The 20,155-nt window shown below is 42.3% G+C and overlaps 1 protein-coding gene across 1 annotated transcript; it reads left to right on the plus strand.

The window, feature by feature from the left end:
• The first annotated feature begins 1,837 nt into the window (after positions 1 to 1,837).
• LOC127412688 (SLIT and NTRK-like protein 2) lies at positions 1,838 to 5,346 on the plus strand. The gene has a single exon (XM_051649260.1). It carries the CDS (start codon positions 2,305 to 2,307, stop codon positions 4,843 to 4,845), a length of 2,541 nt encoding a protein of 846 aa, XP_051505220.1. The 5' UTR covers positions 1,838 to 2,304; the 3' UTR covers positions 4,846 to 5,346.
• Positions 5,347 to 20,155: the final 14,809 nt, after the last annotated feature.

The raw sequence follows: 20,155 nt of genomic DNA on the forward strand, positions 1-20,155 counted from the left end.
CTTGGAGGATTTCCAGACCCCCTGGCTTGCTTGGCAACCATCCTCCATCTTTGGATCAGCCAGTCAGCCTTACAAGCCAAACTGAGAAGGGCTGGCCGATGCATATGCTTGGGTGTGATGCTCTTTTGGGTTAGGGTTAGGGGATAGAATCTATAGTTCGTACAGTATAAAAATCATTATGTCTATGGAAAGTCCTCATAATGATAGCTGCACCAACATGTGTGTGTGTGTTTGTGTGTGTGTGTGTGTGTGTGTGTGCGGGCACGTGTGTGTGTGTGTGTGTGTGTGTGTGTGTGTGTGTGTGTGAGAGTAGGGTACAAAGTACAAAAGTACAGTTGTAACACTCTGAATATTTTTCTTCTCGTGCAAGTCATTATTAGTGTGTACATTTGCATACGCATCCACTGTCTTTGTGGGAAATCTGAAGGATGTCCAAAATATCGCAAAATTATTAAATAAAATATGTTTTGGGGGTAAGTTTGACATTTTCTTACTCCTCTTTCATTGTGACTAAATTATTATTCCTGTCTGACCAAGAAAGAAAACTTTGCTTTTAGCAATTATTGTTTGTACTTAAAATTATAATATATAATGTCTGTTAATAATATATATATATATATATATATATATATATATATATATATATATATATATATATATATATATATATATATAATTTAATGTATATACAGTATTTGGGAAGCTACTTGCGCCTCCTAGTGTCGTCTTACTAGGAGACACTTTCAATGCCAGTTTAAATAAAAAACTTTTCATGTCAGAAATTTTCTTGGAAACTTTAATTACCAAAAACAATCACACAGAAAATGTCCTGTAACCCAGTCCGTGTATCATCCCATATTCTTTTTGTTATTATTATTAATATTATTATTATTATTATTATTATTATTATTATTATTATTATTTTGTCCTTGTTGTTTTACAAATTAAAGCTAAAAGAACACTTTTGATCTGATAATTTAACACACACACATATATATATATATATATATATATATATATATATATATATATATATATATATATATATATATATATTTTTTTTTTTTTTTTTTTTTTTTTTTTTTTGTAGCAGCTTTGAAGTAGTATAGTGAAAAATGTTTGAGTACACAGCATAACATGGATGAAAAAAAAAAAAACAACACATTAAAATAAAATATAACAAGTAAATAAACTTAAAAAGACCATGCAATATAATAATAATAATAATAATAATAATAATAATAATAATAATAATAAATTCCATATTTCTAGTCGAGGAGTGCATCCACTCATGCCCACACTTGACTGGTGACGTCGGAATTTCACGCAGAGCTCACACACTTCTCATCCAGAACACACACACACACACACACACACACACACACACACACACACACACACACACACACACACACACATATGTTGGTGCGGATATCCTAATGAGGACTCTCCGTAGACAAAATTATTTGTATATTGTACGAACTATAGATTATATCCCCTAACCCTACTCCTAAACCTAACCCTCACAATAAATACAATAAATAATAAAATAAATAAATAAAAAAAAAACATCCTGCATTTTTCCATTTTCCAAAAAATCATCGTTTAGCATGTTTTTTTAAGCGATTTGAATTATGGGAACACTAGAAATGTCCTCATAAACCACACTCATAGCACAATACCCTTGTAATTACCAGTTTGTAACCTAAAAAAAAAAAAAAAAAGAAGAAGAAAAAAGTCGTAAACCACCCAAACCCGCCCACACACACACACACACACACACACAAACACACACACACACATACGTTCCTGGTGGGAGTGAGTGAGCAACCGCGGAGTCCATTTCTCCTCACTGTGAACCTCGCTAGCCTCGCTCTCAGTTATCCCACGAACCACGCACCGTCAAGTTGACTGTCGCCATGCGGGTTTACAGGCGTGTGAAGTTGCTTTAATGTGAATACATTTCGGACTGTAGCTGAAAAAGACTCAGAGTTTAAGCGACTCGGTGCGCACCGCGCTGCCTCGGATGCGCTGCAAACCGCTGCATTAATTATTGCTCATTACTCCGGGATTTCACTATCAACGCAAAGGACGACGTTGTGTTTGGTTCAACAGCAGTCACAGTGCGATCGGTGATGGATGTCTCATCTATCTAGCCTTTTGGGATTTAAGAAGGGCCAATGGAGAGCCGTGCGCTTCTGTGCGCCTTTTGAAAAACATTTGCGTCCTCACATTTGGGGTTGTGCATGAATGTTTTGAGATTTGCACATTAATGCTGGGGCTTTCAGCATTGCTGCTGTAAAAATGCTGAACAACATTATCTTACTAAGTGTTTTAACTGTCGCCAGTTTCCCCTCAAAGACGGAGAGCCGCAAAACTTCGAAAGACATTTGCAAGAACCGGTGCGCTTGCGAGGAAAAGGAGAACGCTCTAAACATCAATTGCGAAAACAAGGGTTTCACCACGGTCGGTCAGTTCCAGCCACCACAAAACAAGATCAGCCATCTCTTTCTGAATGGAAACTTTCTCACCAAACTGGGTCCAAACGAATTCCTCAATTATGGTAATGTAACATCTCTTCACTTGGGTAATAATGGCTTGCAGGAAATCAAAACAGGGGCGTTCAATGGGTTCAAAAACTTGAAGCGTCTTCATCTAAATAATAATAACTTGGAGATCATAAGAGAGGACACTTTTTCTGGTTTGGAGAGTTTGGAGTATTTGCAAGCTGATTATAATTACATTAGCGCCATAGAGGCAGGGGCGTTCAACAAACTGAATAAACTCAAAGTTCTGATACTGAATGACAACCTTTTGCTCTCCCTGCCCAATAACATATTCCGCTTTGTCATGTTGACGCATTTGGATTTAAGGGGAAACAGACTGAAAACGCTGCCGTTTGCTGGCGTTCTAGAGCATATAGGTGGAATAATGGAAATTCAGCTGGAAGAGAACCCGTGGAATTGCACTTGTGATCTGATACCCCTGAAAGCCTGGCTGGATACAATTTCGGTCTTCGTCGGGGATATCGTTTGCGAGACGCCGTTCAGACTGCACGGCAAAGACGTCACGCAGTTGATCAAGCAAGACCTTTGCCCCAGGCGCAATCCTGGAGATGCGAGTCATCGCGTAATGCAGCCGCCGTCTGATTCACAATACCAGGGTCCGTCTCCGACCCTGCGGGCGCGAGTCACACCAACACGAACACCCAAGGCCTCCCGCCCCCCCAAAATGAGATACCGTCCCACTCCGCGCGTCACGTCCGGCAGAGATAAACACGTTTTCGGGCCTATCATGGTATTTCAAACACGCTCACCGGTTCCAATGACCTGCCCGAGCATTTGCGTGTGCACCTCGCAAAATCCAGACAGTGGATTAAACATCAATTGCCAGGAGCGCAAACTTCAGAACATCTCTGAACTCCAACCCAAACCATCTTATCCAAAGAAACTGCATTTGACCGGTAACTACTTGCAAAGTATATACAGAACTGATCTGACAGAGTACAGCTCCCTCGAGCTCCTGCACTTAGGGAATAACAGAATAGCAATCATTCAGGATGGAGCATTTGAGAATCTAACAAGTTTACGAAGGCTTTATCTGAATGGCAACTACATTGAAAGTCTTTCCCAGTCTCTTTTTGCTGGGCTGCATAGCTTGCAATATCTCTATCTGGAATACAACATCATTAAAGAGATTTTACCCCACACCTTTAACTCCCTCCACAATCTACAGCTATTGTTTCTTAATAATAATCTACTGAGATCTCTTCCCGACAATGTGTTTGGGGGTACGATGCTGACAAGGCTTAATCTCAGAAATAATCATTTTTCACATCTCCCAGTGCATGGGGTGCTGGATCAGCTCTCTGCCTTCATTCAAATCGATCTCCAGGAGAATCCATGGGACTGCACCTGTGATATAGTAAAGCTTAAGAACTGGATGGAGCTGTCCAGCACCAGCGTGGTGGTGAACGAGATCACGTGTGATTCACCGTCCAAGCACGCAGGCCGTCTCTTGCGCTCCCTCCGAAACGATGCCATCTGTCCCGAGACTGATGAGGTTCCTGTGACTAAAACCCCTACTGTAGTGAGCTCGAGCACCGTGGCAACCCCCACATCTGCTGTGACTCCCACGGACAGAGTGCCCGAGATGCCCCCAGAGGTGCCCTTGTCCGTTCTCATCTTGGGTCTACTCATTGTTTTCATTCTCTCAGTGTGTTTCGGGGCTGGGTTGTTTGTGTTTGTCCTCAAACGTCGCAAGGGAGTAGAGAACATCCCCTCAAGCACCAATAATCACTTGGACCTGAACTCTTTCCAAGTACAGTACAGCTCTTACAACGCAGAAGCAAACGTGGAAAAAGCCACAGAGAGCCACGTTTACAACTACATCCCTCCACCCGTGGGTCAGATGTGTCAGAATCCAATCTACATGCAGAAGGTGAGTGAGCAGGTGGCCTATTATCGAAACCTGAAAGAGTTGAGCTTCAGCACGCTTGACCCTAAGAAGGAGAAGCTTGATCGCAGCCCAGCTTTCACTATAAGCACAGTGGAGTTCATTGACAAGCAGCCGTGTGCCAACCGCGAGCCAGAGCTGCTTTATCAGAACATTGTGGAGAGAGCGAAAGATTTGCCCCAGTCTGGGCCACTCAGCTATAACTTTTGCACTTTACCCCAAAAATCCTTCATCCCACCGTACGAAACGGCCCGACGACACAACCAGGACCGATTAAACAAAACCGTGCTTTACGGGACCCCGAGAAAGTATGCTGCACAGTCCAAGCTAAAAACCGAGCCGGACTACCTCGAAGTTCTTGAGAAACAAACTGCTATGAGTCAGTTGTAAGACTTGAGTCCCCGAACACTTGACTCATCTGTGTATTTGATCACACAACAAGACAGTAACAACACCACCACAAACCTAAGCCTTCCATCTTACTTTGAGAGGCTGTATACATACCCACAATTTAAAGATGATATATTATTTTCTCTAAGGTTTAAATTATTTCTTCTACTTGAAACATAAAGACTGTAGCTAGCAGTTGTGGCAAAAATATGTATACCTTACAGCTTCATGCTTTTTTTGTAATATGAAATATACTATTTTCTCTCAGATGACAGGGTTGTTGAAATGACATTCCTGTAGAATATGTCGGATGGTGAGTGCATCACAAATTCTTGTTCCAGAAGTGCCTTTGCACTTGAAGAATTTTATCTCTGCTTTCTGCTATTCAAATTTTTTATAAGTGCTGTATTTTAAGACACTTTATGTAAAATAAAATGATTTGTCCATTGCATTAAACTGAAAAAAAAAAAATAAATAAATAAATAAATAAATAAAAAAAAGTCAAATGGTACTCTGTTGTGGAGTAGAGTATTGTTGCATTAACAGTTTAAAAATCAGGGGTTAGGGAAAATGCAGAATTTTTTTTTCTGTGCAGTCGATGATGCATATGGACTACGGAGTGTTCTGCGGCATGCCTGATCTCTTTTAATGGCACAGAGCAATGTGTGTGTGAGTGTGTGTGGCTCAGCTGACAGCCTATAGCAGTACTCGATTGCATTTATCTATTTTCTGTGCCTTCAAGCACAGTGAGTGAAGGACAAATGTTGTATATTTTTCATGCATACTGTAGCCTTTGTATATATTATATCTGTCTGAATTTCCTTTATACATATCATGACACAGTGACTTGGTAACGGAAGTATCTGATCTGTGTGACTACTAAACAAGTCATTTCATTCATTTTTAGATTTAAACCAGACTGCTTTTGACAGCTTGAGATCACAGTCGCTGTCCAAGGTGCTAAACCTGTTTGCATTGGCTGGTACAGTAATTATGTTGTCCTAGTGCTGAATTTCGAGGCAAATCTAAGTATGCTTTAGCTTAAATAAGTTATAGATCGATGCATTGATGTTATTTTATGCATGCATGAGATCTTCTGAGATTTTGTACCATCTCAAAAGCAAGGTCAATGTTTGTATTGATTGGTTGATTTTTAGTTTGTTTGCTCATTTGTTTATGCCTGCATACATGTAGGTAAGAACCTACAAGTTTATTGAAGTATACAAAAATGCTGTGGTCTGTTTACCACAAATTAAGAGACCAATGCAAAATTATCAGTTTATCTGGATTTACTATTTATAGGTACTGTATGTGTTTGAGTAAAATAAATATTTTTGTTTGATTCTATAAAGTACTGACAACATTTCTCCCAAATTCCAAATAAAATTATTGTCATTTATAGCATTTATTTGCAGAAAATGACAACTGGTCAAAATAACAAAAAATGATGCAGTCTTTTCAGACCTCGAATAATGCAAAGAAAACAAGTTCATATTCATTTTTAAACAACACAATACTAATGTTTTAACTTAGGAAATGTTCAGAAATCAATATTTGGTGGAATAACACTGATTTTCAATCACAGCTTTCATGCGTCTTGGTATGCTTTCTACCAGTCATTCACATTGCTGTTGGGTGACTTTATGCCACCCCTGAAGCAAAAATTCAAGCAGCTCGGCTTTGTTTCATGGTTTGTGGACATCTGTCTTCCTCTTGATCACATTCCAGAGGTTTTCAATGGGGTTCAGGTCTGGAGATTGGGCTGGCCATGACAGGGTCTTGATCCGGTGGTCCTCCATCCACACCTTGATTGGCCTGGCTGTGTGACATGGAGCATTTTCCTGCTGAAAAAAAAAAAAAAAAAACAGTTCTCAGAGTTGGGGAACATTGTCAGAGCAGAGGGAAGTACGTTTTCTTCCAGGATAACCTTGTACATGGCTTGATTCATGCTTCATTCACAAAGATGAATCTGCCCAATTCCAACCTTGCTGAAGCACCAACCAGATCATCACCGATCCTCCACCAAATTTCACAGTGCATGCGAGACACTGTGGCTTGAAGGCCTCCCCAGGTCTCCGTCTAACCATTAGACGACCAGGTGGAGGATCGGTGATGATCTGGGGGTGCTTCAGCAAGGCTGGAATCAGGCAGATTTGTCTTTATGAAGGACACATGAATCAAACAATGTGAAAGACTGGTAGAGAGCATGCCAAGACGCATGAAAGCTGTGATAAAAAATCAGGGTTATTCCAACAAATACTGATTTCTGATCTCTTCCTAATTTAAAACATCAGTATTGTGTTGTTTAAAAATGAATATGAACTTGTTTTCTTTGCATTATTCAAGGTCTGAAAACACTACATTTTTTCTGTTATTTTCACCAGTTGTCATTTTCTGCAAATAAATGCCATTTGGAATTTGGAAGAAATGCTGTCAGTACTTTATAGAATAAAACGAAAATGTTAATTTTACTCAAACACATACCTATAAATAGTAAACCCAGAGAAACTAACAATTTTGCAGTGGTCTCTTAATTTTTTCCAGAGCTGTATATATATATATATATACAGTTGCAATCAAAATTATTCAACCCCCCCAAGACAGTAAGGATTTACAATTGTAAGCTTTTCTGATGACCCAGAATTTTTAAAGATTACATCTATATCAGCTGAGTGACATATTCAAAGTCATAGTGTGAATATATAACCTAATATTTCTAAATAGCAGGATTTTTTAAAAATACAGCCATCATACTTATTCAACCCCTATTGCATGTAGCTGTTTGTTAAATATTTAAGGCTACACAAGTAATTGTTTTAAAACAAAATTAAGCCATCACTCTACAATGGCACTTATTTAAGTTTTAAAACTTAAGTTTAGTGTCATAAGCAAAAATGTATTTCTATGCAAAAAATGCAATTAAAAATAAGCTGTCACAAAAGTTAATAGAGGATATTATTTCATTACGCAAGAAAAGACGATTGCTAAAAGTTCATTTCCAAGGCACTTCAATTTCCAATAGACAAAGCTGATGGCACCATTCATACATTTTTAAAATATGGTACAACAGCAACCTTCTGGGTGTGGAAGAGAGTAAAACTTCACCAAAGGAAATGTTGACTTAAATATTCAAGAAGGAATTTGGAAAGACCTGTGGAGTCCTGGAAGAAGGTTTTATGGACGTATAACACTTAACTGAAAATGAATTTTAGACCCATGGGTCAGTAGTACTTCTGGAGTAAAAAAGGCAAAGTGATGACAAGAACGACACCATCCCCACAATCAAGCATGGAGGTGGGTCAGTCCTGTTAATGGGGGTGATTTGTGGCTGCAGGAAATGGCTAGCCTGACTATGTGACTGACGCCATGGATTATTTCAGGTATCAGGCCATTTTGGCAAAAATGTGATGCCATCAGTGTGTAAATTGAAGCTCTGTGATCACTGGACTTTCCAGCGATAACACCGAGGAAACATCCAAGATGTCCAAAATCTGGTTCAGGGATGGGTCGTGGAATATCCTTGAATGGCCCTTTCAGTCCATCATTAAAATCTAATTGAAAATCTTTGTTGGGATTTCAAGGACACTGTGGCAGCACACCAAAGATTATCAATGAGCTGGAAGCTTTGGTTCATGAGAAATATGTAAAGATTCCAATATAGAGGTGTCCAAAGCCTGAGAACACTTACCTGAAACATTTATTTGATGCTATTAAGGGTAAAGGATGCTCCACAAATAACTGAATTTAGTTTAATATTTTTGACGATATTTGTGGAGAGAATTAGTTATTTTTTATTTAAAAATGTGGGTAAACTGAACTCTTTTTTTCTCAAAATCACTTAAATGTGTATTCAAAACTTGACTGTATACTGAGGTTTTAGTTGATGTGTTTTAATTCACATCACCAGAATGTATTGCTGGTCAGGGGGTTGAATAGTTTTGATTGCAAATATATATATATATATATATATATATATATATATATATATATATATTTTATTTCCAATTCATTATCTTGTTAAAATGTTTGCAACCTATGGATGGTAAAAAAGAGTTGTGATGTGAGAGAATGTTTTTCATCCTGTCTCAAAGTTTTCCTTTGCCTTGTACAATGGGGCTCTGTGTAGATGTTTCCTGGTGTGGCTTAGAATGGCTAGGCTGCACCTGCCTTGCACTTCAATGAGTGGCCTGACCAGCAGAACACATGCTGTTCTAGATGGAGATGTCATGCCTTGATTTGAAATAAATTGTGAGCTCTAATCGGTTTACGCAGAACGCGAAGGGGCAGGCTGTTTTATTGATGCACATGCTTTGAGTTCATTTCAATACAAATACAGCTGGTTCCAGTATACTTTGCTTGCTCTTTTTTTAAATTGTGTGCGTGTGGTCTGAGGAGTGTGCAATCCATCTTTCACATGAGACTCGGGCTGCAAGAATATATTGCAGGTATATAATATTCCATACAAGCATTGAGATAACTTCCTTATTGCTGTGTGGAGATTGGGATAGAATATTACTGGCTGACTTAAGAGAGAGTTCTAGAGACCCAGAGCACCAGCAGTGCTGCAGCACTTTTGATGCCAATGGCAAAGATTTATGTCAAGCAGTTTGAAGGTAGTTGTCTACAGATTCAAATCGATGGGTGTGATACTAGATGCTTGCTGCTGGGAGCTTGTCCCCAAGACATTCTGGCTCACTTTGGCTATGCTCTCAGGCAGCTTCCAAGTTTGTTATATGAATCACTACCTCCACTTCCTTCTTTGCACCTTTGGTTTCTGGGTAAGTGACTTCAAGAAAGAGCAACTAATTTTTTTGCACCTCGGAACTGTAATAATATATTCATGATGGTTGGAACTTCGATTCACAGAGATCCAGATCTCTTGAGTAACTGCTCAGCCTACAGGCACATTCATTTTCTTGGAAGAGCTTTGACGTCTGAACTGGAATGTCGCAGCGATGCAATAGATATTAAGCTTTTTGATTGACTTATTCTCATTATTATGTGCATTATGTAATGCCGGAGCCAAACATAGCCTTTCAGGCCTCAAAAATCAGATGGTTAACATTCCTTACATTACTTAGTCTGTTGTGGTTTTGTATTTGTACCATGGTTTTGTACTCAGTGTTACAAATACAGTACTATGTGATGCATAACATGTCCATGCATTTTTTTAAAGGGATAGTTCACCCAAAAAGGAAAATTATTTACTCAAATTAGTGTTGTTCTAAACACATATAACTTTCTTTCTTCTGTGGAACTTAAACAGAGATTTTAGGCAGACTGTAAGTCTCAGTCACCATCTACTTTTATTGCATCTTTTTTTTTCCATTCAATTAAAGTGAATTGAGACTAAGTTTAACATTCTACCTAACAAACTTTTGTTGTTTTATGAAAGAGAGAATATTCATGCAAGTTTGGAACAACACTAGTTGCTAAAGATGATAGAGTGTATGTATATTGCGGGTCTACAGGTCTTGGCACACAACAGTACTCCTCTGATGTCATTGCACACTATACTATTATTTTGTTTGATCTCCCAAGATGTCCGCAAGTGGGCTTTAGTGGCCCCTTGATGGCTATTCTCTCAATTGTTTATTTTTTTATTAATTAAAAGTGGTATATGTTAAAATAAGTTATTTTCAATGGAACAATTTTATGTTCAGAAATTCACATTAATCACCAAGATTAATAAATCCGAATTGTTCATCACTAGCTAATGATACCTAATTCGTTTACAATTGTTAACAAATGGAACCTGATCTTAAGTGTTAACAGTTTTATTTATACAGGTCAACATGAAATCAAAATTCATCTTATTTACTTTCTTAATACATGTTCCTGGTAGTTTTGTAAATTATTTATTGGTGGATGTGATTCAATCAATTTCCAATAAAAAAAATAAAAAAATAAAAAATAAAAATCAAGTCTTGCCCTAAATTTTTCCTCATCGACTTTCCCATTTGACTTGTAAATGGTCAAATCTGTCACGAGCGACATTTCATGTTGGCTTTAAAGGATTAGTTCACCCAAAAATACTAATTCTCTCATGATTTACTTACCTTTAAGCCATCCCAGATGTGTCTTTCCTTCTTCAGCATAACCGAAGTGAAGATTTTTATAAGTACATTTCAGCTCTTTTTGTACATACAATACAAGCAAACAGGTACCATTAGGCTGCTGGCTATTTCATGGTCCAAAAGGCATATTTAGACTACAGTTGATCAATTAATGTCTTCTGAAGCAAACTGCTAAGTTGGTGTAAGAAACAAATCGATAATTAAAAAGTTTTTAACTTCAAATCGTTGGTTCCAGCCAGTGCTGGGATTCTGTTTGAAATGACCTAACACTCACATGACGTTCATTCCTCTGTTGTATACAAAGTGCGCGCTTCCGACTTCTCACGTGAACGTTAAAGTTAATAAAGTTTTAATTATCTATTTATTTTTTTACATAAACCTATCAATTTGCTTCTGAAGACATTAATTGATTGACTGAAATCGTGTGGATTACTTTTATGCTGCCTAAATATGCCTTTTTGGACCGTCAAACAGCCAGCAGCTTGATGGCACCTGTTCACTTGTATGGACAAAATGAGCTGAAATGTGCTTACAAAAATCTTCACTTCAGTTCTGCTGGAAAAGGGAAGACATACACATCTGGGATGGCTTAAAAGTAAGTAAATCATCATTTTGGGGTGAACTAACCCTTTAAGATTGCTATACCAAATTTCTAAACATTAAATATGACTTAGGACAAAATATTCCAAATGTACAATGCTCTAGTGAGCATCTCAGTAGAATCTAGCAAATGTTTGTCAAAAGCTGACAGGGCAAACAGAACCATCCAAAGGCTGAAGACATGACATTAACACCAAGCCCTGCAGCCGCAGAACAAACAAGCTTTCAGTGTAATGTAGATCTTGTGTACTTGTTTGTGCAAAAACAGCAGGGGTGTGTGTATGATTGTCTGGAGTCAGATTTAGGGGGAGATCTTTGTGTGTAGTCGTTCTTCTGCTGTGTCTTTTTGATGAATAATGTATTTGCTTCATAGCCGCGTAAGCATTTAGGCATTAATGATGAGCCATGTTGGAAGCTGACAGGATGTTTTGCACAACTGTCACAGAGCAAACTGCCTCATAGTGCTAAATGACAGCCAAGGTATTTCTCTGGAAACAAGTGCAAAACTTCATACATCTATGAGTATGTGATGCACCATTTGAAAAAATGCACAGACATAATTCTCTTAAAGGGAATTTCAACCAAAAATGAAAATTCCCTTATCATTTACTCACCCTCACAACCTTCTAAACCCCTGAACAGAATACCTGTTGGTGAGAAACAAACAAAAAATTATAATTTGAAATGAGAAGAAAAGATTTTCAGGGCATAATGACTTAAATGTATCTTCTTCTCAGAAAGCTTCATTAGAATTGGAATATACCACATGTGTCATACGGACTGCTTTTATGGAGCTCTTCAACCTCAGTCACATTCATCGTGTCAATAAGAGCAGCGTGGACATTCTTCTAAGAGTCTCCTTTGTATTCCATGACAGAAAATGTTGTGTGGGTTTGGAAGAACATTTTGGGTAAACTGTTATTTTAAAAATAATGAAAGGGCTAAGAATTTGTTTTCCTATATACAAGCATTATAAATGGTTTTGAAACTTTTTTTATACCATGCTTTTAACTAAGCTATACATGACAGAGGGCATGAAAAACCATATTTTTGGTATTTACACTGAATAATGGTATTTTTCACAGCCATAGATATACTTGTGTACAATACACATCTCTATTCACATTTCCTATAAGATAACTGCACCATAAACAACCTATAAAAAAATTTATACCAAAAGATCAGACCTTGTGTCAATGCATTTAAAGCGAAAAGGAAAGATAATTTATCAAGACAAAGAAAACAATAAGGGAGTGAAAGAGTGAAAGAAACTGAGTGATGAATGAAACATTAAGTCAAAGCATCTGGCTTGCAGTTACACTGCAAGTAAAGTTCACAGAGAGTGCAAGCAGTAATGGAGATGAGAAAGTGATGCGAATATACCAGTAAAATCAAAACTGACCTTCATGTCCAGGGAAAGAGATATGGTCAGTGTGATGACCTGTGTTTTTAACAGTATCCAATATATGCCAGATGAAGGTATTGAAGGGTTCCACTTAGATAACCATAAACTTTGATCACTGTAATCATTATTTTCCACTCAAAGTTTGAAGAAGCATCATCAACTTGAATATAAGAAATTAAATTATTGGCATGGGTGACAGGGCATGGCAATAATTCTAGAATTAAATCTGCCCTTTTCCTTGAAGTTATGGTCTGAACATATGAACTGAAGTACAATGGTGCATTCATTGCTGTCCTCTGCATTTCTTTCCAGGGAGCTGCAAACCAGTGGAGAAAGAACACTCCATGGAAAATACCTTATTTGAACTCTGTGGTATGCAGTTAGAAGTGTCATGCCTATTTAAGCTAACGGGACACATGCCTCCTCAGATTTTTGAGCCAAGTGGATTTTTAATGCAACTTTTTTGATAATTAAGTTGCATGATGATTGATGTGTGTTTAAACTGCTGTGTCACCATTCAGATGTCTAAATTTGGTCTGTCCAATCCAGTCACACATTCAGCAGATCATTTGCTTTAAACTGGAAATTCTGTCATCATCTGCCAATCTTCTTGTGACTCAAAACCTGTGCCTTTTTTCCAGTGTGCCTTTTTTTTTCCCACACAAAATGAGTTATCAAAATGTTAATGCTGATTATTTCTATACAGCAAAAAATGCATGGTGATTACTGGCAATTTTGCAATTTCAGTTTTTAAAAAAGTTGATTTTTCATACTAAATAGTTTTAGATCTTCAAACGAGATATAACCTAAAACAAAGGCAAACTGAGCAAACACAAAATACAGTTTTCAAATATACATATATATATATATATATATATATATATATATATATATATATATACACACACACACACACACACACACACACACACACCCAGTATCTATTTTTTGTTGAAGCAAAAAAAAAAAATATCCAACAGCTATATCTCCCATGTGAAAAACCAACTGCCCCCTTAAACTTAATAGCTGGCTCTGCCACCTTTAGCAGCAACAACTGCAACCAAATGCTTCTGATAACTGGAGATCAGTCTTTCACAAAGCTGTGGTGGAATTTTGGCCCACTCTTCTTTGCAGAATTGCTTCAGTTCAGCCACATTGGAGGGTTTTCGATCATGAACTGCCCATTTAAGGTCTTGCCACAATATCTCAATTGGGTACAAGTCAGGACTTTGACTAGGCCACTCCAAAACATTAATTTAGCCATTTAGAGGTGGACTTACTCCTATGCTTTGGATCATTGTCTTGCTGCATAATCCAGTTGCGCTTGAGCTTCAACTCACGGACTGATGACCAGACGTTCTCCTTTAGGATTTTCTGGTAGAGAGCAGAATTTATGTTTCCCTCAATTAAGTCGCACTGGTCCTGAAGCAGCAAAGCATCCCCACACCATCACACTACCATCACCATGCTTGACCGTAGGTATGATGTTCTTTTTGTGGAATTCTGTGTTTGATTTATGCCAGATGTAACGGGACCCCTGTCTTCCAAACAGTTCCACTTTCGACTCATCAATCCACAGAACATTCTTCCAAAATGGTTTCAGGGTCATCAAGGTGTGTTTTGGCAATATTCAGACAAGCTTTACTGTTCTTCTGGGTTAGCAGTGGTTTTCACCTCGCCACCCTTCCATGGATGGCATTTTTGACCTGTGTCTTTCTGATAGTGGAGTCATGAACAGTGACCTTTATTGATGCGAGAGAGGTCTGCAGCTCCTTGGATGTTGTCCTTGGCTTTTTTGTGACTTCCTGGATGAGTCGTCGCTGTGCTCGGAGGAATTTTGGCAGGTCGGACACTTCTGGGAAGGTTTACTACTGTGCCAAATTTTCTACATTTGGAGATAATGACACTCACTCTGGTTCCTTGGAGTCCCAGAGACATTGAAAAAGCTTTGTAGTCTTTCCAGCCTGATGTATTTCAATCTCCTTTTTCCTCATCATTTCTGGAATTTATTTTGACCTTGGCATAGTGTGCTACTGGGTGAGACATTTAAGCCAACTTCATGCTGCTGAAAAAGTTCGATTTAGGTGTTGATTTGATTGAACAGGGCTGGCAGTAATCAGGCCTGGTGTGTCTAGTCCAGCTGAACCCCATTATGAATGCAGTTTCCTAGATTTGGGGATTTAGTAACTAAGGGCAAATGCTTTTTCACACAGGCCCAGTTGGTATTGGATAAATTTTTTGCTTCAATACATAATATTAACAAGTACATAAACTTCAATACTAAGGTTACTGATGTAACCAGTCTTGGTTACTGATGTAATCTCTGTTCCCTGACTGTCACTCACTTGACATTGTGTCGATGTAGTGACACTAGGGGTTCGATCTTGAGAGCCCCAATCACCTTTGCTTAAAATAGAAAAGGCCAATAAGAATTGGTGAGTGGAATTTGCATGCCACTCTCCGCCCCCGGACATACGGGTATAAAAGGAGAAGGCGTGCACCACTCATTCAGATTTATGCTGAGGAGCCGATAGAGAGTCCCGGCCATGTCAGCGGCCGGTTCAGCACCACGGCAGGAGGGACACAAAGTCTTGTTCCCTCCATCAGGGAACAGAGGTTACATCAGTAACCATGACGTTCCCTGTCTGTCACTCACTCGATGTTGTGTCGATGTAGTGACACTAGGGGTTCCTATAGGAAACACCGCAGGCACTGAACCATGTCACGAGGTATGGAAGAGTGGACTTGGGCAAGCTGCTGCATGCCTCTCAGTGAGCGCTCAACCACATCGTGACCTTCCAGCGAGTTAGATAAGGCATCTCCCTAGTCTCGTTAAGGGGGTGGGAGCACTTACCCAAGTAAGCTAACGGCGATGCCTTTCCTGATTTGCTGTTAAGCAAATTTCCCGTTGAGCACTTCCTAGAATAGTGCTGGGAAGTGCCCTTCCTTCTCCAGGAAGGAGAGCACTACGGAGACCACATCCTACCAGAGGGAGGTTAACATGTGGAGAATACCTCACATGGACTTACCAATGGGGAAGTTCACATATGGAATGATACCACCGGAGGACCCTATTTACAGAGAGGGAGTCAGAGAAAGTTCTGGCGAGGGGAAACACAGGGTTCACCTAAGGGGAAACCGAACAGTGGAAACTCATCATACGGGATTACCAAGGGGGAATCACCATGCATGGAGCACTGAGCCCGAGCACACGGGCTCACCTGAAAAGGGGCATACCACGAGTACTGGGCCTGGTGTTGTTACTCCTCCAACAAGTTCGTCACCGAACAGTGCTTAAGAATTAAAGAGGTGTCCGGGGTTCACCGAATACGGGGAACTGTTGTGGACAAAGAGGTGCACATTATCAGCTTTGAAAAAAGGGGAAAGGCACAATGCAAGTGGTCCACTCAACTGGCCGCCTGGTCTACCTGCTGTTACCGCGTAACACTTGGGTCAAAACCGGGTCTATGCGTAGGTTATAAAACCTCACAAAGGTATCAGGTGTAGCCCAACCTGCAGCTCTGCATATGTCTGCTAGAGAGGCCCCTCTTGCCAGTGCCCAGGAGGACGCAACACCTCTAGTGGAGTGCGCTTGGACTCCCAAGGGGCACGGCAAGTCCTGAGACTGGTATGCAAGAGAAATGGCATCCACAATCCAGTGGGCTAGCCTCTGCTTGGATACAGCTTTCCCCTTCTGCTGTCCTCCAAAACAGACAAAGAGCTGCTCTGAACATCTAAGACTCTGCGTGCGGTCCAGATAGATTTGCAGGGTGTGAACTGGACACAGCAACGACAAGGCCGGGTCTTCCTCCTCTGAAGGGAGCACTTGCAGTTTCACCACCTGGTCCCGAAAAGGAGTGATGGGAACTTTGGGCATGTAACTGGGCCGGGGTCTCAAGATCACGTGAGATTGTGCCGGCCCCAACTCCAGGCATTTGCTGGTAACAGGGAGCGCCTGCAGGTCCCCCACCCTCTTGATGGAAGTGAGCACCACCAGGAGGGCCGTCTTCAGAGACAAAGTGCTGAGCTCGGCCTGCTCCAGGTGCTCAAAGGGGGCTCTCTGTAGGGCAGGTAGGACCACAGAGAGATCCCAAGAGGGAATCAGGCGTGGTCTAGGAGGATTCAACCTCCTCGTGCCCTTGTCACTGTCTTGAGGGCCTCCCGCCCAGTGTGTCATGGTAAGCTGCTATGGCAGCCACGTACACTTTTAGGGTAGAGGGAGACAGCTGTCTCTCCAGTCCTTCCTGAAGGAAAGACAGCCCATAGGAAGAACACCAGTTCGTGAAGAGATGCCACTTCAAGGCATACAGCCTTCTCATAGATCCAGAAGAGATTCCAGAGGTCCGGCCGCGGGTGCTGGAGCGTGCCCTTCCCCTGAGTGAGAAGGTCCTGCCTCAGGGGAATGCGCCAGGGAGGTGCTACTACCAGGAGCATCAGATCCGAGAACCAAGCGGCGTTGGTTGACTTTGCACAGAGTCTGTGCAATGAGGCTCATTGGAGGAGATGTATACTTGCACGGCCCCCAAGGCCAGCTGTGCGATAAGGCTGAGGGGAGCATGCTGAGGGGAGTCTCGGACAGGGAGTACCAAAGGGGTCAGTGAGAGAACTTCTGGGAGGCGAACAGGTCTACCTCCGCCTCCCCGAATCTCTCCCAAATCAGCTGGACTATGTGGGGGTGGAGTCCCCACTCCCCACGGAGCGTTACCTGGCAGGAGAGCGTGCCTGCTGCATGGTTGAGGACGCCCAGAAGGTGAGTGGCTCACAGTGACCTCAATGTCTGCTGACTCCAGAGGAGGAGGCGGCGGGCGAGTTGTGACATGCGACACGAGCGTACGCTGCTTTGCCGGTTTATGTATGCTATGGTCGCTGTGTTGTTGGTCCGGACCAACACATGCTTGCCCTGAATCAATGGCCGAAGCCTCCGCAGGGCCAGCAATACCGGCAGCAACTCTAAGCAGTTGATGCTCTGCCAAAGGAGTCAGGGCCCTGTCCAGAGCCCCGAGACTGCCTGCTTGTTGCACATGGCACCCCAGCCTGAGTTCGAGGTGTCTTTCGTAACCATGACATGCCTTGAGACCTGCTCTAGAGGAACAACTGCCCATAGAAACATCAGGTCTGAACAAGGGCTGAAAGTCTGATGGCACTGTGGTGTGATGGTCACACGCCGGGTGCCGTGGTGCCATGCCCACCTCGGGACTCGAGTCTTTAGCCAGTGCTGAAGCAGTCTCATATGCATCAAACCGAGGGGGAGAACCGCTGCCGAGGATGGCATATGTCCCAGGAGCCTCTAAAATTGTTTCACTGGCACCGCTACTTTCTGGCTGAAGGTCTTCAGGCAGGTCAGCACTGACTGAGCATGTTTGGTCGTAAGACGTGCCTTGAGAGTGACTGAGGAGGTCCAAGAAAATACCAAGAAAAGAGATGCTCTGCACAGGGCAGAGCTTGCTCTTCTCCCAGTTGTCCTGAAGCCCGAGTCAGTCGAGGTGCTGAAGCACAAGGTCCCTGTGCACACACAATAGATCTCGTGAGTGAGCTAGGATTAGACAGTCATCGAGATCATTGAGAATGCAAATGCCCTTCTTCCTCAGCGGGGCCAGGGCAGCCTCTGCGACCTTGGTAAAGATGCGAGGGGACAGGGACCGACCGAAGGGGAGGACCTTGTACTGGTATGCTCGTCCCTTGAAGGCAAACGAAGAAAGGGTCTGTGTCGAGGAATTATCGATATGTGAAAGTACACGTCCTTCAGGTCGATGGCAGCGAACCAATCCTGATGTCATACTGATGCCAGGATACGCTTCTGCATTAACATCTTGAACGGAAGACTGTGTAAGGCTTTGTTCAAAGCACACAGATCCAAGATTGGGCGCGACCCTCCCCCTCTCTTGGGCACGATAAAATAAGAGCTGTAAAAGCTCTTGCACAACTCGGCTATGGGAACAGGCTCTATTGCTCCCTTTGCCAGAAGGGTGGCAACCTCCGCCCAGAGGACCTGGGCGGGCGTCTGGCGAACTGGATCACGTAGCTGAGGCGAATCATCCTGATGAGCCACAGCGAGGAGCTGGATAACGCTAATCAGGCCTCCAGACTCCGCGTCCGTGGCACCTAGGAGATGACTGGATTTACCGTGCCCAGGTAGGGTGGTTCACAGCAAAGCAGAGCAGGCGCCCCACCTGGAAGACAGCCCAGGGGGGATGTGCTGCTCCACAAGCCCGCAACGGTGGCCGGTGACTGGGGTGGGCAAGCGACCCCAGAGACTAGCACACTTACCTGTTCACCGGCTGTCTCTCAATGGAGAACAAGGGAACGGGAGGTACTCGCGTTCGCCTGATTGACCGGAAAGACTTCCAGCACCTGACCGTCGTGAGTGTACTGACCCAGGGAAACCAACCATGTGGGCACCGAGGCCCAGAGGGTACCCGGCGATATAATACTTACCATCAGAGTCAGTCGCCTCATCCCTGGGTTTCCCATGCCAGGGCTGCCTCGAAGCCCATCCAGGGTTCTTGGGGGCTGGCTGATGGGCAGGTGGAACCGACTTCCCACGGGAGGATCTTCTTCCCTGAGGCAGGCATACGGGCTCCAATGGTTCGGGAACTGGGGATGGCACCACAGGGGAACGGCTCTGGCAAGAACAGACGGGGCGCGGGACTTCGGAGGCCTGAAGGCGGCTGAGTCACACTGCGGCAAGATGTGCTTAATCGCCTCGGTCTGCTTCCTCATCGTCGAGAACTGATGGGAGATGGACGCATCGAGAAAGCGGACTTTCTTGGCATCACGCATCTCCGCAAGGTTGAGCCACAGGTGCCGCACTTGGACCACAAGAGTGGGCATCGTCCGGCCCAGGGCACGCACCATGACTTTCGTCGCCCTTAAGGTAAGGTCAGTCGCAGTACGCAGTTCCTGCATCAGCCCTGGGTCTGTTCTACCCTCGAGCAGATCTTTCAGCGCCTTGGCCTGGTGGACCTGCAGGATGGCCATGGCGTGCAGGGTGGAAGTGGCTTGACCCACAGCCTTGTAAGCCATTGTCATTAATGAGGAAGAGAACTTACAGGCCTTGAAAGGGAGCCTTGGTCGGTTGCACCAGGTGGCTGTGCCCTGCGGGCATAAATGCACCGTTACGGTGCGCTCCACCTGGGGGAGCTCAACATATCCCTTAGCCGCTCCACCGTCGAGGGTAGTTAGGATGAATGAGCCCACAAAGCGTGTACGGGCAGCTTTTGTTTTTTGT

Source organism: Myxocyprinus asiaticus, chromosome 22 (assembly GCF_019703515.2).
Source record: "Myxocyprinus asiaticus isolate MX2 ecotype Aquarium Trade chromosome 22, UBuf_Myxa_2, whole genome shotgun sequence".
Classification (NCBI taxonomy): Eukaryota; Metazoa; Chordata; class Actinopteri; order Cypriniformes; family Catostomidae; genus Myxocyprinus; species Myxocyprinus asiaticus.